At 47.4% G+C, this 24,192-nt stretch overlaps 1 protein-coding gene across 1 annotated transcript in view; it reads left to right on the plus strand.

The window, feature by feature from the left end:
• ATP8A2 (ATPase phospholipid transporting 8A2) overlaps positions 1-23,629 on the plus strand; it is a 439,475-nt gene extending 415,846 nt beyond the window's left edge. The window contains exons 35-36 of the mRNA XM_060128800.1: positions 11,864-11,955; positions 23,245-23,629. Coding sequence (XP_059984783.1) covers positions 11,864-11,955; positions 23,245-23,342 — 190 coding nt within the window. The 3' untranslated portion in view covers positions 23,343-23,629. The remainder of the gene's footprint in view (positions 1-11,863; positions 11,956-23,244) is intronic.
• The last annotated feature ends 563 nt before the right edge of the window (positions 23,630-24,192 follow it).

The following is a 24,192-nucleotide window of genomic DNA, read 5'->3' on the forward strand; positions in this document are numbered from 1 at the left end:
CAGAAGGATGTGGTATGTTTGGTATTTTTAAGGAACTAGTGGTCAGACCACTTTACATCTCCACCAGTAATGTCTGAGTGATCCAGTTTTCCAGGTCCTTGCAGGCATCTGGTATTGTCACTGTTTTTTTTTTTTTATGTTAACCACTGTGATAGTTGTGTAATAACAGCTCACTGTGGTTTTAATTTGTATCAACTGATGTGATCATGTGATTTTTGTTCCTTGCTTATCTTATCTGTACTATCAACTGTTGAGAGGAATACTGACTGATTCACCTATAATTGTGAATTTTTTTCTTTCAGTTTTATCAGTTTTGGCTTCACACATTTTGCAGCTCTGTTGCTTGGTGCATAGACGTTTAGGATTGCTGTGTGTTCTGGGTAGACTGACCTCTTTGTTATTACATAATGTCTTTCACTGTCTGGTAATTTTTCCTTGCTCTGAAGTCTACTTTATCTGATGTTAATATAGTTACTCCTGCTTTCCTTTGGTTAGTGTTCATGTGATGTATCTTTTTCCATCCTTTTATTTTCTGTCTTCCTATAGCAATATATTTGAAGTGAGTTTCTTGTAGACAGCATATCACATTGCTGGGTCACGTTTTGTGATCCACTCTGTCAGGCTGTGTCTTTTAATTGGTATATGTAAAGCATTTATATTTAATGTATTATTAATATGTTGGGGCTTAGTTGACCATTTTATCTTTTGTTTTCTGTTCTGTTTTTCATTTCTCTGTTTTCTTTTTTCTTCCTTTTCGTGTGTTATGTGCACAGTTTTTAGGATTCTGTTTTTACTTATCTGTTGTGTTTTTTAGTGTGTCTCATAACATAGCTTTTTTACTGGTTGTTCTAGGCATTATATTATATATACATAACTAATCACAGTGTACTGGTGCTGTCATATTACCAATTTGAATGAAATACAGAAACCTTACCTCCTGTTATAGCTCTTAACCCACCCACATTTATAATTTTCTTAAATATCTTCTCTACACATATTTAGACCCACATCAGACAGTATGTAATTTTTGCTTTAACTAGTCAGACTTAATTTGGAGAATTCAAGAGGAAAGGGAAAGCCCATTGTATTTACCCATAGTTTCACTTACCATGTTCTTTCTTCTTTCCCGATGTTCCAAAAACTCCTTCTTTTATTATTCCCTTTTTGTTTTTAGAACTTCCTTTAGAAATTCTTATAGGGTGTTTTTTTTTTTTTTTAAGGATTATTTATTTATTTTTGGCTGTGTTGGGTCTTCGTTTTGTGTGAGGGTTTTCTCTGGTTGCGGCAAGCGGGGGCCACTCTTCATCGCAGTGCGTGGGCCTTTCACTATCGTGGCCTCTCTTGTTGCGAGGCACAGGCTCCAGACGCACAGGCTCGGTAGTTGTGGCTCACGGGCCTAGTTGCTCCGCGGCATGTGGGATCATCCCAGACCAGGGCTCGAACCTGTGTCCCCTGCATCGGCAGGCAGACTCTCAACCACTGCGCCACCTTCCCTATAGGGAAGCCCTATGGGGTGGTTTTGATGGTGACAGACTCTCTCTGTTCTTTCCATCTGAGAGTGTCTTGCTGTCTTCTTCATTCCTGAGAGAGATTTTTCACTGAGTTGACGGTTTTCCTTCAGCCCTTGACAAATATTATGCCACGTCTGGCCTCGGTGATTTCTGATGAGAAATCCATTGTCGTTCAAACTGGTTTTCCACCATAGGTAAAGGGTCATTTCCCTGTGGCTGCTTTTAAGACCTTTTCTTTGTCTTTAGTTTTCGGACGTTTAATTACAAGCTGTCTTGGCCTGGATTTATCCTAGTTAGGATTCCTGTGGCTTCCTGAATCTGCAGGATTAGCGCTCTCACCAAATTTGGGAAGTTTTCACCCTTTAGTACGTGGAGTGCTTTTCCAGCCCCATCCCCTTTCTCCTGTCCTCTGGGACTCTGAAGACCTGAATGTTACATTGCCTGTTATATTCCCACAGGTCCCTGAGACTCTGCTCATTTCTCCTTCAGGCTGTTTTGTTTCTGTTACTCAGACTGGATCATTGCTACTGTTCTGTCTTCCAGTTTACTGATTATTTCCTTTGTCCCCTCTACCCTGCCATCAAGATGGCCCATCCACTAAGCTTTCAATTTCCGTTATTGTATTTTTGAGTTCCAAAATTTACAACTGGTTCTTCTTATACCTTCTGTTTCTTTGCTGAGCCTTTCCTCTTTTTTTCCATTTGCTTTCAGCACGTTCGTAATTGCTCACGGAAGCATTTTTATCGTGGCTGTTTTTAAAGTCTTGGCCAGATTATTCCACCATATCTGTTATCTTGACGTTGGCGTCTTCTGATTTTTCTTTACATTCAGTTTTAGGTCTTCTTGGTTCTTGGTATAACAGCTTTCACATAGAACCTGGACATTTGGGTGTTATGTTATGTGACCCTGGATTTTACGGCAGGCTGTCTCCTGCTAGGTAGAGGTCATCCAGATCCCCTACTCGGTCTGTGCTGATGCCTGCAGAGAAGGGGTGAGAATTCCTGCTCTTCACGTGGTCTCCACTGACACTGCAGGGGGTGGGGAGGGGTCAGAAGTATGGGTGTGGCCTTGTCACTACTGAGGAAGGCTGAAAGTCCTGATTCTCTCTTAGGCCTCTTCTGATACCGCTCCAGTGAGGAGAGGAAGGACAGAAGTCCATTCTCCCCATGCATCTCCTGACATCTCTGCTGACGCCACAGGGTACCAGAGGCCTCATTATCAGCTGGCAGGGATGAAAGTCCCAGGTTCCTATTTGGCCTCCTCTGTCACCACCTCAGTAGGGGCTCTGGAGCACCATGTAGCAGCCTTGTGAGGGTGGACATCTGGGCTCCCCACTTGGTCTCTGCTGGCTGGACCGGAGTGGAGCCACGGTTCTTTTCTGGGGTGTTTGGCTGGAGTAGAGTGATCATGGTCTGAAAGTTTTTTGTCTTACGAGGCCGCCGCTTTCCTGCTCCTTTGGCTGAAGAGAAGAGGGCTTTCTTCCTGGGCTCTTTTGGCTGCGCCCCCGGGCATTTCTGGGTTGCCAGGCTTTTCTGCTCCAAGTCTGGAATCTACGAGCCAAAAGAAAACTCGGGTTTCTCATGCTCCAAGGTTCATAGCTGGTCTTCCTTCCTATCTCCACCTTTCCAGTTCTCCATCTTCACCTTTATATTTGTTTTACATGTAGAGTCCAGGGTTGTCAGTTGTACTTAACAGGAGGAAGAGAGAAAATACATCAACTCCATCTTGGAAGCAGAAGTCTCTCCGGACAGGAATTTTTTTTTAAGTTTTTTTTTTTTTAACCTTTTAAAAGTATACAGCTTATAGTAATGCAGTTCTAATTTTCAGGAGAAGCCATTTTGCCAGTTTTACCTAAGTTGCTGTTTCAGGCGAAAGGACAGTGTAGTTGGTGGCTACTACCTTCTATTTTTTTTGGACTTTCCTCCTAACCTCACTGCTCACTGGTTTACTTACATTACCACATCACTAGCAGGCACAGCGGAAAAGGATTACGTGTATCTGTCTTTGCTTTTGGATCTTTTCAGTGTCCCCTGCCTCTTTTTGTTAAAGTCTTCTTGGGCAGTCCCATCAATCAGCGCAGTTACCTCATACACACCACCTCTGTTCTGAGCCAGGGATGGTTGTGAACAGGCAGATCCCACCTATTTCTGAGGCTGCAGATCTGCTGCTTCCCCTGTCAGAGTCACTGCCTAGTTTGGTACTACCACTCCTTGGTCTTCTTTTTGGCAGGAAATCACCCAGTCCACACTGTACGAGAATGAGGTTTCTTCCAACACCCAGAATGGTCCCCTTACCCCACTTTCCAAAGCCTTGTCTAGAAGAGAAGACAATCACTGTGCTAAGACAGGGCTTTCTTCCCTCCAGTTCCCAGTGTTGATAGTCAGAGGAGACTTGAGGCCAGGAAGGACTACAGGAATCTACCTTTTTACTTTGGGAGTGGGATTTGTATTAAATTAGTTAACCTTGAATGCTATCCTATCCTCAGCCAGACTGTCCTCCAACTGTTCTATGCAATCTGAATTCTTTTCTTAACTAAATACAACGTCCTGTCTCTGTAAAGGCCACGGAGCTGTTTTCATTCTTGCTCACAGTGTTGTCCAGAATTTGGAGGGGGCTTCCCTCCTCTCGGAGAGAATGAGGATGATGTCCCTTTTCTGTCTTTTTTTTTTTTTTTTTTTTGTGGTACACAGGCCTCTCACTGTTGTGACCTCTCCCGTAGCGGAGCACAGGCTCTGGACGCGCAGGCTCACGGGCACAGCCGCTCTGCAGCACGTGGGATCTTCCCGGACCGGGGCACAAACCCGTGTCCCCTGCATTGGCAGGCAGACTCTAAACCACTGTGCCACCAGGGAAGCCCTGTTCTGTCATTTTTAAAGAAGCATTTCTCTGGTAAAGAGGAATTTTCTCAGCTACTGTTGGGAAACTGCTGTCCTGAGCTCAGTGCTGGGCAGTGTGGACAGACACAGACACACGGTGCAGGATCCGCTGATGGAGACACACAGGAATAAGATAGTGAGTCACGGTCCAAACCAGCTGTGCAGAGCACAAGTGCGGTTTTGCGTGTGTAACCGTGTGCCCTGTTCTCAGCCAGGCGGACACTGTGAAAACGCAGAGAAGGCGTAAGACCTGGTCCCTGTCTGAGGACGAGTCCTCCAGAGGGACACGCACAGCTGTGTTGGTGTTTCCGGGAATCTCCGCTCACAGGGACCCCTCCCCGCTTGCTCTCTGCGGTTCCTGAAGGTTCAGGGGCCCAGGGTGGCATCTCCCGTATGGCCCCCCCCAATACCTCAGAGGTAACTCGGGGAGAATAATTTACTACCATCTAATAGAATAGAATTTATGAAGGGCTCCTACCTTCAGGGTAGAACACCTATCTTATTGGAATCTTAGGCTGGAAAACCTATTCTGATTTGTTTTATTCTTGCTATTTTCCCTCATTACATAGCTAAAGTGAGGGTTGTTTTTTTTTTTTTTTTTCTCATCCTACAGAGGCCTGGGCAGGCCTGGAATATGATTGAGCCCAAAGTTTCTCATTTCCTAATGCTCAGATTATAATGAGTAACATAAGTTATCAACTGAGGCTATGAAGTCTCATTCCCTAGGGATCTTTAAAAGTGGGTTAGAGGGGCTTCCCCGGTGGCACAGTGGTTGAGAATCCACCTGCCAATGCAGGGGACACGGGTTCGAGCCCTGGTCCAGGAAGACCCCACATACCACGGAGCAACTAAGCCCGTGCGCCACAACTACTGAGCCTGTGCTCTACTAGAGCCTGCGAGCCACTACTGAGCCCGCGTGCCACAACTACTGAAGCCCACGCGCCTAGAGCCCGTGCTCTGCCACGAGAAGCCACTGCAATGAGAAGCCTGGGCACCGCAACGAAGAGTAGCCCCCGCTCCCCGCAACTAGAGAAAGCCCACACGCAGCAACGAAGACTCAACGCAGCCAAAAATAAAATTAAAGAAATAATTAAAGAAAAAAAAGTGGGTTAGAATTTCAGCAGTCTGATAGCCTGGTAGGTGTCTGGCCCTACCTGAAGGAACGGGGACTTTGATTCGCTTTTATCTTGAGGAACCTGTCAGATTTATGTTTTGAAGACCATCCAGCCATCATTTAACAGTAAGTTTCTAAAAATACCTATTTGTTTTTGGCTGCTTTGTGGTGTCAGCTGTGATTCCTACCAGCTGTAGCTGCTGACAAGACCGAAAAACAGCTTTGCAATTATTTGCTCCGTTCTCCACGTTCTGCCCTGTGCCAGTTACCGTGTGTGATTTTAGCAGGAGCAGCCTCCTGACGGAAACGCGGGCGTAACAGTTTATTACTCTCGCGAGTAACGCTTGCCAGCTCTCTGCTCCTTCCTGACGCTGCTTGTTCTTTGAGACAGGAGTGCACCAACCACCTCCCTGGAGAGGCGCTGGCTTCTCAGCAGAGCCTGCCTTAAGGGGCTGTGTGAGATGGGCTTTCACCACTATCACTGGTGTTTACCTGCACCTTCCATATGGGGGGACAGATCTCAGGCAGCACCCATGCCTAAGCTGGGATGGAAAAAGGTCAAAGCAAGCACTGAACTCCACCCCCACCATCGGAGAAATAAACCATGAAGATGACATCGTTACCAACCATTCAGGTGATGGGAGGGAATCTACCTCCAATTCAGGACCCATTCCTTCTCCTGGTTTTTATTCTTTTTTAATTTTATTGAAGTATAGCTGATGTACAATGTTGTGTTAAATTCTGCTGAACGGCAAAGTGATTCAGTTACACATATATATACATTCTTTTTCAGTCTTTTCCATCATGGTTTATCACAGGATACTGAATGTACTTCCCTGTGCTCGAGTAGGACCTTGTTGTTTATCCATCCTATGTATAAGATATGCCGTTTTAAAGAGTACAGTTCAGTGGCGTTTAGTACCTTCATGATGATGTGCGATCGTCACCCCTGTTTAGTTCCAGTGCATTTTCGTCTCCCTGAAAGGAAACCTCGGATGCTTTGAGCACCCCCGGGATGCCCTGCGCTCCCCGGGAACCGATGCTCGTTCTCTGTGATTTGCCTGTTCCAGACATTTCATATGAATGGAACGGTGCAAGACGCAGCCTACGGCGTTGGCTTCTTTCACTCACCGTGAGGTTCTCAAGGTTTTTCCGTGTTGTGCATGTGTCATACTCTGTTCCTTTTTGTGGCTGAATAATTTTCCATCGTATGGACAGACCACACTTTATCCGTTCAGCAATTGATGTCTGGATTGTTTTCATCTTTTGGCTTTTGTGAATAATGCTGCTCTCGATATTGGTGTACAAGTGTCTGAGTCCATTTTCAGTTCTTTTGGCTAACGTGACCTAGGAGTGGAATTGCTAGGTGAGACAGTAATTCCATGTTGAAGTTAGTGAAGAGCAATGGCTGCACCATTTTACAGACCCACCAGTAATGTGCTAGGGTTCCAGTTTCTCCACATCCTCTCCAGTACCTGTTATTATCTGTTCTTGTTTCACTTATAGCCATCCTAGTAGCTGTTAAGTGCTATTTCTTTGTGGTTTTGACCCGCATTTCCCTAATGACTAATGATGTTGAGTATCTTTTCATGTGCTTGTTGGCCGTTGTGTTTCTTCTTCGGATAATGTATCCAAATCCTTTGCCTGTTTTTGATTTGGTTTGTCCGTCTTTATGCTGTTGAGTTGTTGGGATTATTGATATGTTCTGGACTCTAGACCCTTACCGGCTATATGATTTGTAAATACTTTCATTTTATGGTTGTCTTTTTCCCTTTTTAAAAAATTTTTATTGGAGCGTAGTTGATTTACAGCGTTGTTAGTTACAGGTGTACAGCAAAGTGAATCAGTTGTACATATATACATATCCATTCGTTTTCAGATTCTTTTCCCATATAGGTTATTACAGAATATTGAGTAGAGTTCCCTGTGCCATACCAATAAGTCCTTGTTAGTTACCTGTTTTATATATAGTAGTGTGTATATGTCAATCCCCAGCTCCTGTCACCTCCCCCCATGTTTCCCCTTGGTAACCATAAGTTTGATTTCGAGATCTGTGAGTCTGTTTCTGTTTTGTAAATAAGTTCATTTGTATCATTTTTATTAGATTCCACATATAAGTGGTAGCATATGATATTTGTCTTTCTCTTACTTCACTTAGCATGGTAAGCTCCAGGTCCATCCATGTTGCTGCAAATGGCATTGTTTCGTTCCTCTTTTATGGCTGTGTATATTCCACTGTGTATATGTACCAATCATAATCCCTTCCTCTGTCGATGGGCACTTAGGTTGCTTCCATGACTTGGCTACTGTAAACATTGCTGCAGTGAACACTGGTGTGCATGTATCTTTTCCAATTATGGTTTTCTTCAGATATATGCCCAGGAGTGGGATTGCTAGATCAAGTGGTAGTTCTATATTTCGTTTTTTAAGGAACCTCCATACTGCCCTCCATAATGGTTGTACAAATTTACATTCCTACTGGCAGTATAGGAGGGTTCCCTTTTCTCCACACCCTCTCCAGCATGTATTGTTTCTAGATTTTTTGGTGAGGGCCATTCTGACCAGTGTGAGGTGAAATCTCATTGTGGTTTTGATTTGTATTTCCCTAATAATTAGCGATGCTGAGCATCTTTTCATGTGCTTTTTGGACATCTGTCTTTTTTGGAGAAATGTCTGTTTAGGTGTTCTGCCCATTTTTCTTTTAACATCTTTATACTGCTTTACTGCCCATTTTTTGATTAGGTTTGTTCACTTTCTTGATAACGTCTTGATTCACAAAGGTTTTTGATGAAGTCCGATTTATCTATTTTTTCCTTTTGTTGCCTATGCTTTGAGTGTCATATCTAAGAAACATCGCCAAATTCAAGGTAGTAAACATTTAGCTCTTATATTTTGGGTCTTTGATCCATTTTGAGCTACTTTTTGTATGTGATTGCAGGTAAGGGGCCAACCTCATCCTTTTGAGTGTGGAAATCCAGTTACTCCAGACCTATATGCCGAACAGACTTTCCTCTCCTTATGAATGGTCTGGGTACCCTAGCCAAAAGTCAGCTGACCATAGACATATGACTCTTAACTACATTACAGTGATTTATATGTGTATCCTGATGCCAGTACCACACTATTTTCATTACTGTAGTTTTATATTAACTCTTGAAATAAGTTAGTGTAAGTCCTATAACTGTGGTGTTCCTTTTCCAGGATTGTTTTGGCTATCTGGGGCCCCTTGTAATTCCCTATGAATCATAGGATAAATATTTGTTTCTGCAAAAAAAAAAAAAAAAAAAAGACTGTTGGAATCTTGCCTAATTGCTTTAGTTGGCACTTCTAGTAAATTCCTTGAGTAGAAGTGGTAAAAGCAGGCATCCTTGTCTTGATCATAGAGTTTTCAGTCGTTCACCATTGAGTATGTTGTCAGTTGTGGGTTTTTCATAAATGCTGTTATGTGGAGGAACTTCCCTTCCCCGTCTTAGTTTGCTGAGTATTTTTATTATGAAAGGGTGTTGGATTTTGTCAGATGATCTTTCTGCGTTAGATGATCACTGATATTCTTCCTTCATTCTATTAGTGTGGTGTATTATATTAATTGCTTTCTGTATGTTGAATCACCCTTGCATCACTGGGATAAATCCCATTTGGTAAGGTTGTGTAATCCTTTCATTATACTGCTGAATTCGGTTTGTAGTATTTTGTCAAGAGTTCTCTTGTTTATAAACCCAAATCTCATTTCCCTGTGCTAATCTGTACTCCTTTTTTCTTTTCTTCTCATTAACCAGAATTAACCAAAGTAAATATCTGGTAGTGTTTCTTCACTTTTTCCTATGTCTTTGTGAGTAGATGGCTTTCAAACCATCTATAGATAGTAATGCTATAAATGGTAAATGTTATACCCCTGTCTAGCTTCAACTTTTCCAACATTCACAGGACATGGTACAAGAGTACAAGTGGAGGGTGTGTCTGAGTGTGTGCAAGTTGTAATAGCCATGTACCTTGATTAACGCACGTGGGTGAAGACCACAGTGCCTTGTGATGCCCAGATTCTCTGGAGACGGTGATTAACACAGGGAAGAGGTAGCTGCCCTGTGTACCCCACCCCCACCCCAGCTCTGTCCTGCGCCGGCAGGGGACCTGCACTCGCGTGTGGACAGCCCAGTCCACACGTCCCGCGCTAGAACCACCCTCTGGCCACCCCCCAGGCCTCAGAGCATGGACCCTGGCTGTGTGGTCTACTTCTAGGGAGACGGAGCTAGCGAGGGGGTCAGGTTGGCCTTGGATGCCAGCTTGGGCGTTACTGGGCAGGGACTTCTAAGGTCTCGCGTACTTGGGCTGGGGGCAGGTGTGGGCTCTTGGTGGACATGTCTCCTTGGCCCCATGTCCCCCTCCCCACATGGGAGGAAGGGCTGCAGGACACAGCAGGGTCAAAGGGTGGTGCTGTCGTTGGCTAAAGCTGAGGGGGTTGGTGGATGTTCTCTGCGCTAGTTTCTGTGTTTGAATATTTCATTATAAAAAAGAGAGAGAAAAGCATACGCTGTCCCACGCGGAAATTAGAGACGTCTGCCCAGCACAGTGCCCTTTGGCGAGGCTGAGCCTGTTTCCTCAGCCGCCCAGCGAGAGACCAGGATGCATGATTTCAGAGAGCCCTTCCCGTCCGTGGCTCTGTGAGGTTCTCACGAGCCCCAGCGCTAGGACCTTCTGGACCTGAAACGTCAGAGGGTCCAGGAGAGGCGGGGTGGAGCGCCCAGTCTGTCCCTCAGTTCCTGGGGAGATATGCCTTCATCTCACCAGGGTCCCAGCGGGGGGGCCTCAGGGAGCCCCTTTCAGCTGGGCTCGGAGCTGCCTGGCAGTGCCTTCTGTGCAGGAACCGTGGCCAGTGCGGGTCACACAGGGAGGACGGCCCTGAGAGCAGCCAGCACGGGAGCTGCGGACGTCAGGCGGCCACACGAGGACCGCGCATCTGCTCATCCCCGTGGCCCAGGGCGGTTAAGGTGGCCCCTGGAAGGAAAGATGAGAGGGAAGGGAGAGGCAGTGTGAGGGGACAGAAAAAGTGTGTGTTCTCATCAGCCATCTTCCCAAGGTGGGTAGGCTGGGGCTTGCCCCGAGCTGGTGATGAATTAAACCTTGTTCTTTCAGCCAAGATGATCAGAAACTGCTCTCTTGCAGAAACCCAAGAGCACAGTGAACTTCAGCTCATAGGTCTGTTGAGAGTAGCCGGGCCCTGCTCCCCCTGCAAAGGCCCTTGGGGGAGCGTGAAGTGGACCCTGGGCTCAGGCCTGGATGGGCTGGGGGGGAGGGGCTTTGGACCACAAGCAACTGCAGCTCTTCCAACTTCCGCGCCCTCAAGTTCCCAGACAGCAGACTGGGGATGTACGCGTTGCGGGGGCAAAGTGCTGCACAGCAGGTGGTTGAAACAACAGAGGTGTATTTTCCCACGGTTCTGGAGGTCAGAAGTCCCAGAGCAAAGGTGTTCCAGGGCTGGTTCCTTCCGAGACCTCCCTCCTCTGCTTGCAGGTGAAGGCCGTCTTCTCCCTGTGTTCTCACATGGCCGTCCCTCGGTGTGTGTGTCTTAATCCCCTCTCCTAAGAACCCCAGTTAGCTTAGATTAGGGCCACCCCGATGACCTCATGTGAACGTTAAAGGCCTCGTCTCCTAATGCAGCCCCATCCTGAGACCATGGAGGGGTACAGTTAAGCCGTTACAGAGGGTGCTGGCCAACGCTGTACACCACAGTCTGTTGGGGGCAAGCCCGGTGACACCCCGGCAGCATTTCCCAACCCCCCCACCTTTGGTTGGTAGTAAAGCCCAACTGTCCTCTAGGGAGAACCTCCGTGTTGCCCCAGAGCAGCGGCAGCCTTGGAGGAGGGACCATTTCAGGAGAGGCAGGAAGCACGCCTAATCCTTGTGTTTTCAAAGAAAACTCACCTTGGTTTTCATTGTGGTTCAAAATAAGCATCAGGTTCTGCAGAGGCAACTGTCTCTGGCCGGGTCCTGGGGCACCCAGGCGAGGCTCCAGGCCTGGGGGGCAGGTGGAGTGGAAGTTTTCCGTTCACCGGAGCAACAGCTCACTCCTTGCCCCGGAGGCAGGGGCCCTGGTCCCCTTCCGTCAGGAGGCAGGCGGGGCTCCGAGGGTCGTGTAGGGACGGGGTGCGCGCAGAGCGGGTTTTCAGAGGAGGCAGCCGCTCTCGAGGCGTCCAGGCAGCATCTGCTGTAAATAGAGGGGCAGTTGGCGAAACGGGACGTTCTCCTTAACGTGGGGCAGCCTTTCCCCGGTCTGTTTCACGTTACGACCTGAGCCATTCTTTCTCTGAGCACCTTCGAGAGGTGTCCTCGTGGCCGGAGACTGACCCTGTGTGATGTGCCCCCAGGACCAACGAGCGAGACCGGCTGCTCAAGAGGCTGGGCAGGAAGACGCCGCCCACCCACTTCCGGGGCGGTTCCCTCCAGCAGTCAGTGCCACGTGAGTAGCCCGCCGGCACGTGGTGCGGACCACTGCCAGGCTCTACACCCGGAAGTGGAAACGGTGTATCTGGCCCCAGGCAGGTACACCCGGAGGGTAGGCGATTCCCTGGGATCCAGTCAAATGTCTGAATGACAGCTCCTGTGGCAGCCTCCCATCAGATTCTTTCTAAGATTGAAGTGATGCTCCTTTTACATGGTTCCCCCCAAAGTAGCCCTACGCTACTGGCATATTAATCACAACAATGGCAATCACTGGGGAAAAGTCTCTGTGGTCTTCCCAGGAAGGCTGTGCCCCACGCCGCCCCTGCAGCTGGAGGCCAGGCCCCGTTTCTGCCAAGCAGGGTCTGTGGGGATGCGTCAGAGCCCAGAGAAGCGGGGTGGGGGGCGGGGAAACGCCAGATGGAGCTCGAGGAGGGGATGGGCTCACCTGCAATCCAGCCCCTGGGCTGCCGGGCAGGCGAGGGTGCTGCAGCCGAGTGCAGGGGCCCCTGCGCAGGCAGCCTCCCTTCCCCAGCTGAGGCCCTGATTCCTGCCTCTGAATCCTGCCACGTCCCCGCCTGCACTCCCATCTCTTCAACTGACGCCCCACTTCTGCTCTCCTTTCTCTCCCTGAGTTGAGCCGGAAACAAGGGGTAGAAAGTGAAGCCTCACTGCACCCTTAGGACAGGTACTGGAGGACCTCTGCCCGGCTCAGCTGAGCTCCATCCCCCCCCCGCGGTGAACACATCTTTGCAGACTTTCTCAACAGAGGGAAGGAAAGGAACAGGTGGGACGTCATGGCCGTCGGTGACCGCCCCCGCCTGGACATCCCCGTGGGAGAAGGGGCTGCAGTAGCTCCCAGCAGGGCCCACATGCCCCGCATTCTCTGAGGCTTCTCTGCCCCAAGACACCTGGCCAAGAGCCTCAGGTCGGCACACTAAGTGGCCCCGCAGAGCCCGGGCCCCGGACCCCAGCCACGGCCTCTGATCCTCGAGAGAGGTTGAGTCCAGAGGAGGCTGGGTGGCAGGGTCCCAGCCACGAGGTCCGGGGCTCCACCTCAGAGCCGGGCTGCCTGCGGTCCCGTCCCAGCTCTGCCACTTTGTGACCTTAGGTAAGTTAACCCCTCTGTTCCTACACCTTTAGAACAGATGACGTGAGAACCTCCCTGGGGTTATTGGGAGGATTCACTGAGATTGTACACATAAAGTGCCTGGAACAGAGCCTGACAGCGTGGAGTCCAAATGTTAGGTATTACTTGTCTTTTCTGCCACAAATTGAATAACTTTAGGCCACTCACATATTTCTCTAAATGTCTGTTTTCTCCTCTGAGGAGAAAAACAGAATCATCTGCATCTTACACAGCCTGTGAGGCTGCACGGTGATGGGCACCGAGAACATGAGTACTGGTTCCCTAAACGCAGGGCTCGTGCCATGCAGCGTCCGACCAGAGAAAGAACAGACACTGAGAGCAAAGGCGGCGCGAGAGCTTTCGTGGGAGTGCCATAAAGGGCCTTAAAACGACTACAAAACGTTTTATGAACTCTCAGTATTTTGAAGGACCAAACCAAAATTCTGATCAACAAATACAAAAAACAGGCAAGCTGCTAAAATCACACCACATTTTAAAGGCACTCAGCAACTAGGAGTAGGACCCTAATGGATACCAGGGTGTTTCAGTCACGGACCACCAGAGAAGGCCATCAAGCATCGGGAGGGACTCCTGGCCTCTGCTTGTCTCCGGCCTCAGTCTTCCCAGGAAACCGGAAGGAAAAGCCCTAGTCTTGGAGCACTTGTTCTGATGGACCACCCGCACACAGTACTAGCAACCGAGCTCATTGTTTCCTACACGGTCTCATTTCCTTACCATCCACACAGTGTTCCCAATTTCCCAGACAGGAAATAGCTACTTTCATTAAGATGTTATGAGAGCTCCGATTCAAAAAAACGCTATTTCAGGGAAGTTTTATTCCAAAATAATGAAAAAAAAAAAAGACATGATTTTATGGACTTCACCAAGTGTTCTACCAGAGGAAGACAAAACAAATAAGAAATGCAACCTGCCCTTCCACCTACCCGAATTCTATCCCCGGATCCTGGCCATGGCTGAGCATTTAGGAAGGTCTGGTCCATTGAGTGCTTTCTCCAGGCCCCCATCATTCCTTCCTGGCTGTCAGGACTTCCTGAAGATGAATGACTGTGGGAAATGCTAAGAGCCAGGGGCTCCCTCTGAGTTTGGATGCAAATAATGGCAGTTAAACGTCCATCAGGCAGGAGCTAGTGAAGGGATGGTGTTTCTTTGTCAGGCTGGGCAGGCGGAGGCTGGCTGGGTGATTATGGTCCCTGCTGTCCTGCTCTAACCCCTATCAGGCTTTGTTTCTAAGAGGAAAATATTTATCTGAATCACAGAGACGCCCATGCTCCCAGGACCACCCACCCTATCAGGCCTCTCTCCTTTCTTTTTTTTTTTTTTCCCCCTGGATGCACAGGCTCAGTGGCCATGGCTCACGGGCCCAGCCGCTCCGCGGCATGTGGGATCTTCCCAGACCGAGGCACGAACCCGTGTCCCCTGCATCAGCAGGCGGACTCTCAACCACTGCGCCACCAGGGAAGTCCTCTTTTCTTTCTTAAATTCAAAGTCCACTTAAGCTCAGTAGAGACTAAGAACATCCTGGTGCCCATTTTGGAAACATGATGGTGGATGCACCCAGGGGAGCTGGTGGAGAAGCCCTCTGGTAGTGACCTCTGGGCACTCTGCTGACCCTGGGAGAAGAGATTTGCTATCGAACCAGAAGCTTCCCTCTGCTGTCCCTTAGGACAGATGCCTAGAAACCCTTCCCACTCCAGAGGGGCTGAGTTAGTTATCCCACTGGACGGCCCTTGTACCCATGACACAAACAGGAGCTGCGGAGAGCACTGCAGCTGGCTTCCTGAAGGTACAGGTGGATCTGAGTGGAAAACAACGAATAAAGACAGGGCTGCTGCCCCTTCCACTTGAACAGGGGTAGACAATTCCAGATGCTTTTCCCAAAAGGACAGTCCCAAACAGTGTTCATGTTTACGTCTCAGCAAGTCCCCTTCATTCCTTCCCCTGCCCCCCACCCCACCCCCCCCAACAAAAAAACACATTAAAAGGCAGGTAGTAATTGCTCTGTTTGGGCTGACTGTCAAGATAGGCTCCTCCGTCCCTGGCCTGGAGCAGAGGCCTCCTCTCCGGGCGCCAAGTGTAGAATTAGTCCCAACCACAGGAGGGCTCTGTGGCCTGGGCGTCAGCAGCCAAGGAACCATGCTGGCGCCCATGTGGTGGATAAGAGCTGGAAGGACCTGGGCCTGGCCCAGTCCAGCCCATTCATTTCACAGAAAAGTAAACCAAGAAGACGGAGAGCTTAAAGGGCCCCGGTTCTGTGTCCAAGTCACAGCCAAGCGAGGGTTGGAACGAGCGCTTCTCACTGGCGCCTCGGCCCTGGGCTCGGCTCTACCTTGAAAGCAGGGCAGGGGGATGCCAGCTAGGGACAGAGAGCCCCGCGGTCACCTACCTCCCTGGGGAGGGAAGAGCTACACGGTGTCCCCATCTCTCGGGGTCAGGGCCCCTTCTGCAGGGAAGCGTCCCCCTGGGTGGCAGGCCCACCACCCAGCAGCATGGGGGATCTGAGGACAGCTCTGGGGCCAGCTCGGGAAACAACCGACATGCCCAGAAACATCCCCTTGAGGAAGCTGGAAGGTGGATGCTGTCCAGAGCCCAGCCTTACTGCTGGAGGAGACAGTGCTATTTGCTCGATTTGCCCTGAAATGGCCCAGGGAGAGGCAGCTGGTCTGGTACATCGTGGCAGCCAAGACACAGCACAAAGAGCAGGCTGGGGCCTGGACACCAGGGCTGCAGTGCTCACAGCACAAAGAGCAGGCTGGGGCCTGGACACCAGGGCTGCAGTGCCCACAGCCACACAGGTTTCAGAAGGCTTCCTCGTCCACCGTCACCTCCGCCCCACAGCTCAGAGGTGAGAGGAGGCATTTCCTCTTCAGATCCCAGGAAGCCCCTGAGGCTGCGAGACCCAGCACAGCCTCCTTGTAGGAAGCAGTGGGCCGGGAGGAAGCCCAGGAGCGCCAGGGCCACCCAGGGCAGGATGAGCTGCCTGCCTGCACCGGCTGGAGGGGCTCACGCTGCCCTAGGGCTGCTGTCCCGGGGTGGGGCCTTTGGGTTGTGGGTTTGGTCTTGTTAGAAATGCAGGTGAGCAGCTCGACCGACACCCCAGGGGGGCACCAGTGTTCTCACTCTGCTTTCACTCCCACCTGCTCCCTGCTGCCCAGCCGTGTCCTCAGTGGCTCCCAGGCCACCTCTGCAGCTCAGCCCACACCTCCTGCCTCCCAGGGTGGCCCTCCTGAGCCCCGGGGTCCTCTCAGGCTGAAAGGCATGCTCTCGGGAAGAGCTGGCCAGCCAGCCCTGGGGGGGATGGAGACTTGGTTTACAGTGTGATCAGAGCAGGAAGTCACTTCCTCTCCTCCCATCCCACAAGGACTTTTTTAGACAGTGCTACTGTATGTCTTTATAGTCCAGAAACTTTCCTTTTTTAAGCCAAATGTCTGAGTAAAGTAAGAATCCAGGATGAAAGGTAACAAGATGGCAGAGTAGGAGGACATGAGCTCACCTCTTCTTATAGAAACACCAAAATCACAACCAACTGCTGGACAACATCAACCAAAAAACACTGCAACCTACCAAAAAAGACGCCCTACATCCAAAAGCAAAGAAGCCACCACAACGAGACAGTAGGAGGGAAGCAATCTTCATAAAATCAAATACCATACCCTCTGGATAGGCAACCCACAAACTGGAAAATAATTATACCACAAGTTCTCCCACAGGAGTGAAAGTGCTGAACCTGAGAAAATATTTGAAGAGCAAATAGCTGAAAACTTCCCTAACATGGGAAAGGAAACAGTCACCCAAGTCCAGGAAGCACAGAGAGTCCTAGGGACAATAAATCCAAGGAGGAACATGCCAAGACACAAACTGACAAAAAGGAAGACAAAAAAAAAAGCAGTAAGAGAAAAGCAACAAGTAATGTACAAGGGAACTCTCCTCCCCTAAGGTTATAAGCTGATTTCTCAACAGAAACTCTGCAGGCCAGAAGGGAGTGGCATGATGTATTTAAAGTGATCAAAGGCAAGAAACTACAACCAAAAATACTTTGCCCAGCAGGGCTCTCATTCAGATTTGATAGAGAAATCAAAAGCTTTACAGACAAGCAAAAGCTAAGAGAATGCAGCACCACCAGGCCAGCTTTGCAACAAATGCTAAAGGAACTTCTCTAGGCAGCAAAGAAAAGGCCACAACTAGAAACAAGAAAATTATGAACGGAACAGCTCACCAGTAAAGGCAAACATACAGTAGAGGTAAGAAACTGTCTGCACACAAATATGATATCAAAACCAGCAGTCATGAGAAGAGGAGAGCACAAATGCAGGATATTGGAAATGCATTTGAAATTAAAAGACCAGCAATTTAAAACAATCTTGTTCATATACAGACTGCTATATCAAAACCTCATGGTAACTGCAAACCAAAAAGCTACAATAGATACACACACAAAACAGGAAAAGGAATCCAAACACAACACTAAAGTTAGTCATCAAATCACAAGAGAACAAAAGAGGAAGGGAAGAAAAAAGACCTACAAAAACAAATCCAAAACAATTAACAAAATGGCAGTTAAAAACATACATATCGATAATTACCTTAAAGGTAAATGGATTAAATGCTCCAACCAAAAGACACAGGCTGGGTGAATGGATACAAAAACAAGACCTGTACCTATGCTGTCTACAGGAAGCCCACTTCAGATCTAGGGACACATACAGACTGAAAGCGAGGGGATGGAAAAAGACATTCCATGCAAGTGGAAATCAAAAGAAAGCTGGAGGAGCAATACTCATATCAGACAAAATAGACTTTAAAATAAAGACTATTACAAGAGACAAAGAAGGACACTACATATTGATCAAAGGATCTATCCAAGAAGAATATATAACAATTGTAAATATATATGCACCCAACATAGGGTCACCTCAACATACAAGGCAAATACTGCCATAAAAGGAGAAATCAACAGTAACACAGTAATAGCGGAGTAATAGCGGGGGACTTTAGCACCCCACGTTCATCAATGAACAGATCAGACAGAAAGTCAAAAAGGAAACACAGGCCTTAAATGACACATTAGACCAGATGGACTTAATTGATATTTATAGAGCATTCCATCCAAAAGCAGCAGAATACACATTATTCTCAAGTGCACATGGAACATTCTCCAGGACTGATCACATGCTGGGCCACAAAGCAAGCCTCGGTAAATTTAAGAAAACTGAAATCATATCAAGCATCTTTTCCGACCACACCACTATGAGATTAGAAATAAACTACAGGGAAAAAAACTATAAAAAACACAAACACGTGGAGGCTAAATAATATACTACTAAACAACCAATGGATCACTGAAGAAACAAAAGAGGAAATCAAAAAATACCTAGAGACAAATGAAAATGAAAGCACAATGATCCAAAACCTATGGGACACGGCAAAGGCAGTCCTAAGTGGGAAGTTTATTGCAATTACAATCTTACCTCAGGAAACAAGAAAAATCTCAAATAAACCACCTAACCTTATACCTAAAGCAACTAGAGAAAGAACAAACAAAAACCCAAAGTTAGCAGAAGGAAAAAAATTATAAAGATCAGAACAGAAATAAATGAAATGGAGACAAAGGGGACACGGGTTCGTGCCCCGGTCCGGGAAGATCCCGCATGCCGTGGTGCGGCTGGGCCCGTGAGCCATGGCTGCTGAGCCTGTGCGTCCAGAGCCTGTGCTCTGCAACGGGAGAGGCCACAGCAGTGAGAGGCCCGCATACCGCCAAAAAAAAAAAAAAAAAAAAAAATGGAGCCAAAAAAACAATAGAAAAGATCAATGAAACTAAAAGCTGGTTCTTTGAAAAGATAAAATGATAAACCTTTAGACCCATCAAGAAGAAGAGGGAGAGGGCTCAAATCAATAAAAATCAGAAAGGAAAAAGAAGTTACAACAGGCACCACAGAAATACAAAGGATCATAAGACTACGACAAGCAACTGTATGCCAATAAAATGGACAACCTGGAAGAAATGGGCAAATTCTTGGAAAGGTACAATCTCCCGAGACTGAACCAGGAAGAAATAGAAAATATGAACAGACCAATCACAAGTACTGAAATTGAAACTGTAATTAAAACTCCCAGCAAACAAAAGTTGAGGACCAAATGGCCTCACAGGTGAATCCTATCAAACATTTAGAAAAGAGTCAATACCTATTCTTCTGAAACTATTCCAAAATTGCAGAGGAATGAAAACTCCCAAACTCATTCTATGAGGCCACCATCACCCTGATACCAAAACCTGATAAAGATACCACAAAACAAGAAAATTACAGGCCAATACCATTGATGAACATACACAAAAATCCTCAACAAACTACTAGCAATCCGAATCCAACAATGCATTAAAAGGATCATACACCATGATCAAGTGGGATTTATCCCAGGGATGCAAGGATTTTTCATTACCCACAAATCAATCAGTGTGATACATCACATCAGTAAATTGAAGAATAAAAACCATACGATCATCTCAATAGATGCAGAAAAATCTTCTGACAAAATTCAGCACCCATTTATGATAAAAACTCTCCAGAAAGTGGGCAAAGAGGGAACCGACCTCAACAATAATAAAGGCCATATACGACAAACCCACAGCTAACATCATACTCAATGGTGAAAAGGTGAAAGCATTTCCTCTAAGATCAGGAACAAGACATGGATGTCCAGTCTCACCACTTTTATTCAACATAGTTTTGGAAGTCCTAGCCATGACAATCAGAGAAGAAAAGGAAATGAAGGTAATCCAAATTGGAAAAGAAGTAAAACTGTCACTGTTTGCAGATGACATGATACCATTGGGTTGGCCAAAAACTTCGTTCGGGTGTTTTCAATAACATTCTATGGAAAGACCCAAAGGAATTTTTTGGCAAACCCAATACATATAGAAAATCCTAAAGATGCAACCAGAAAATTACTAGAGTTCATCAATGAATTTAGTAAAGTTGCAAGAGAAATTAAAGAAACAATCCCATTTACCATCACATCAAAAAGAATAAAATGCCAAAAGTAAACCTACCTAAGGAGGCAAAAGACCTGTACTCCAAAAACTGTAAGAAGAAAGAAATCGAAGATGACACAAACAGATGGAAAGATATACCATGTTCTTGGATTGGGAGAATCAATATTGTCAAAACGACTATACTACCCAAGGCAATCTACACATTCAGTGCAACCTCCATCAAATTACCAGTGGCATTTTGCACAGAACTAGAACAAAAAAGTCTTAAAATTTCTATGGAGACATAAAAGACCCCAAATAGCCGAAGCACTCTTGAGAAAGAAAAACAGAGCTGGAGGGATCAGGCTCCCTGACTTCAGACTATACTACAAAGCTACAATCATCAAAAGAGTGTGGTACTAGCACAGAGATAGAAATATAGATCAATGGAACAGGATAGAAAGCCCAGAAATAAACCCACACATCTATGGTCAATTAATCTATGACAAAGGAGGCAAGACTACACAATAGAGAAGACAGTCTCTTCAATAAATGGTACTGGGAAAACTGACAGCTACATGCAAAAAAAAAAAAAATTAGAACATTTTTTAACACCATACACAAAAATAAACTCAAAATGGATTAAAGAGCTAAATATAAGACCAGATACCATAAACTTCTTAGAGGAAAACATAGGCAGAACACTCTTTGATATAAATCGCATCACATTTTTGGGGGGTTTTTTTTGCGGTACACAGGCCTCTCACTGTCGTGGCGTCTCCTGTTGTGGAGCACAGGCTCTGGACGCGCAGGCTCAGCGGCCACGGCTCACAGGCCGAGCCGCTCCACGGCACGTGGGATCTTCCCGGACCGGGGCACGAACCCGTGTCCCCTGCTTCGGCAGGTGGACTCTCAACCACTGCGCCACCAGGGAAGCCCCATCAGTATCTTTTTTGATACATCTCCTAGAGTAATGGAAATAAAAATGAAAATAAACCAACGGGACCTAATTAAACTCAAAAGCTTTTGACAGCAAAGGAAACGGCAAACAAAACAAAAAGACAACCATCAGAATGGGAGAAAATACTTGCAAATGATGCAGCCGACAAGGGATTAATCTCCAAAATTTACAAACAGCTCATATGGCTCAATATCAAAAAAACAAACAACCCTATCAGAAAATGGGTAGAAGACCTAAATAGGCATTTCTTGAAAGAAGACACACATTTCCAAGAGGCACATGAGAAAATGCTCAACGTCGTTAATTAGAGAAATGCAAATCAAAACTACAATGAGATATCACCTCACACCAGTCAGAATGGCCATCATGAAAAAAAGTCTGCAAACGAGAAATGCTGGAGAGGCTGTGGAGAAAAGGGAACCCTTGTACACTGTCGGTGGGAATGTAAGTTGGTGCAGCCACTATGGAGAACAGTGTGGAGGTTCCTTAAGAAGCTAAAAACAGAGCTACCCTATGATCCAGCAATCCCACTCCTGGGCATAGTATCTGGAGAAAAACATGGTTTGAAAGGATACATGCACCCCAATGTTCATTGCAGCAATGTTTACAATAGCCAGGTCATGGAAGTAACCTAAATGTCCATTGACAGATGAACGGATAAAGAAAATGTGGTACATATACACAATGGAATATTACAAGGCCATTAAAAAAATGAAATAATGCCATTTGCAGCAACATGGATGGACCTGGAGATTATCATACTAAGTGAAGTAAGTCAGCCAAAGAAAGGCAAATATCACATGATATCACTTATATGCAGGATCTCAAAAACTGGTACAAATGACCTTATTTACAAAACAGAATCACAGACTTAGAGAGTGAACTTATGGAACCGGGGGTGAGGGGGTATAGGGATAGATTAGGAGTTAGGGACTGACATGTACACACTGCTATATTTAAAATAGATAACCAACAAGGACATAGCACAGGGAACTCTGCTCAATACTCTGTAATAACCTACATGGGAAAAGAATTTGAAAAAGAATAGGTACATGTATAACTGTATCACTTTGCTGTACACCTGAAATTAACACAACATTGTTAATCAGCTATACTCCAATATATCAATAAAATTAAAAATTTTAAAAAGAGGAATCCAGGACGATACATGGGCAAGATTTCGCTTTTCTTCTCCTTTAAAGGACATGACGAACTAACAGCTCCAGTAACAGCCATAAATATGCACAGACAAAAGGCATGCTGGTGCCTGTGACGTCTTTTGCTCAGAAGGTCTAATCCAGCTGCGGGACGTTTCCGTACCCCTGACCCAGACGTGTCGGCCAACAGAGAGGGACTCCTGCAAATGTCCCTCCTGTGGAAAGGGCCAGTTAGGAGGGACAGCCCTGCCTTGGGCTGTGAATGCCAACCCCGTCTCAGAACCTCAGGACGGAGCTGCAGGAGAGCGCCGGCCCTTGGGCAAGTCATGACATCACCTTGTGCCTCAGTTTCCCCACCTGTGACACGGGAAGAACTCTCACCCATCTCATAGGGCTGTCGGGAGGAAGAACTGAGCTATGCGTGCGTAATACATACAACAGTGCCTGAGACACGGAGCATTCGATAACTGTCTGCTATCGTCACCAGCATCATTACTGGAACTGATTGTAAAAACCAGTCTTTCTGTACCCACTGGGCCAATCATTAAATTCCTCCTGACTTTATCTAGTGATCTTTTTCTTTATTTACCCAAAAGTAAACCCGCCGCAATGTATTATGGTCCAAATCCATGCGATTTCAGTGAGGCAAGCTCCCAGCACTGTGTGCCCTTTGCCAGCCTTTACCGTTAGCATGTGCCTATTTACCTACCTGGCATGTTTACAGCTTCATAAATTACCGACCGGCCTGCAGCTTCGGGCGGATTGGGACATTTCTGGCGCAGAATGACTTTGCCTTTCCCCTCGACTGGTGGTGGGAAAGTGCAGCCGTGGACCAGTGACCCACTGATTATGCTTCACAGGCAGAAATGGGAGGCCAGCCCCGAGCCCTGCCCATCCCATCAGCACAGAACCACCCGGCCTCTGCCCACTCTTGGCCACCCGCCCCTTCAAGGGGGTCACGGGTCTCTGGACCCCCATCCAAGGCCGCGGAGGCCAGTGTGCAGACGCTCGGCTGCAGCCCCCGAGCAGCCTCTCCTAGTCCCCTAACCCGCCCCGCTGTGCTCTTCTTCCAGACGGGTACGCCTTCTCGCAAGAGGAGCACGGGGCCGTGACCCAGGAAGAAATAGTCCGCGCCTACGACACCACCAAACAGAAAGCCAGGAGGAAGTAAGACGTGGTCTCCCGGTGGAGCCTCCGAGAGAGATGGTCTGCTGCACCCAGTGTCAACACGTGCTTGTCAGAGGAGACGGGTGTCAGTGGCCAAAACACCGGAAACACATCCCGTGGCCTTAGCCCACCCGTTTGTTAGTTCTCGATGCCCTCAGAAACCTGGACACGGGCCGCAGGGGAAGCCACCTTCCCCCTTCCCACTCGTCCATCCGCAGTGCTTGGCCTGACTTTTGTTTACGCTGTTCCGAAGCATTCAACTGTGCCCTGTGAGGTGTGAAATTAAAAACATTATGCTTCACCAGTATTTCAACGTCAGTCCCGGTTCTGGGAGAAGACAGAGTGGGTTTCACGGTGCATGAGAAACCCACCTGGTGGGGCTGCAGTGGGCACGCCGACTTCCTGTGTTGTCAACGCACAGATTCGGTCCGTGGTCAGTGTGTAAACCTCACTGGGGGCAAGCTGCCAGCTTGCTTTGATTCCCCCCTTTGTTTGTATGAAGTTGGCATAAACGTCCTGATTGCAGTGAAATCACAACATAGATATCTGGGTGGTAAACCTGAGAACGATTATTGGAACCTCAGTCACATTCCCAGCAGGGCGGGCCCGTCGGGGTCCCCGTGGTCCCTGCACCCTCGCTGCCCGGGCGCCCCACACTCAGACCTGCTGCATGGCTGTTCCCACGCTTGGTGCATGGTGGCCGCGGGCACCCGCCCAGACCCCCGCCCGCCCTCCTTCTCCCCAGATTCAGATATGGATGCCAGAAACCCCTTCCTCTATAACTAAAGAAACGTAGCGATTCGCGTAGATTCTAAGTGTCTGTTCTATCTGCCTCTTTCTGACGACAGGGGAGC

Source organism: Lagenorhynchus albirostris, chromosome 18 (genome assembly GCF_949774975.1).
Source record: "Lagenorhynchus albirostris chromosome 18, mLagAlb1.1, whole genome shotgun sequence".
NCBI classification, from domain to species: domain Eukaryota; kingdom Metazoa; phylum Chordata; class Mammalia; order Artiodactyla; family Delphinidae; genus Lagenorhynchus; species Lagenorhynchus albirostris.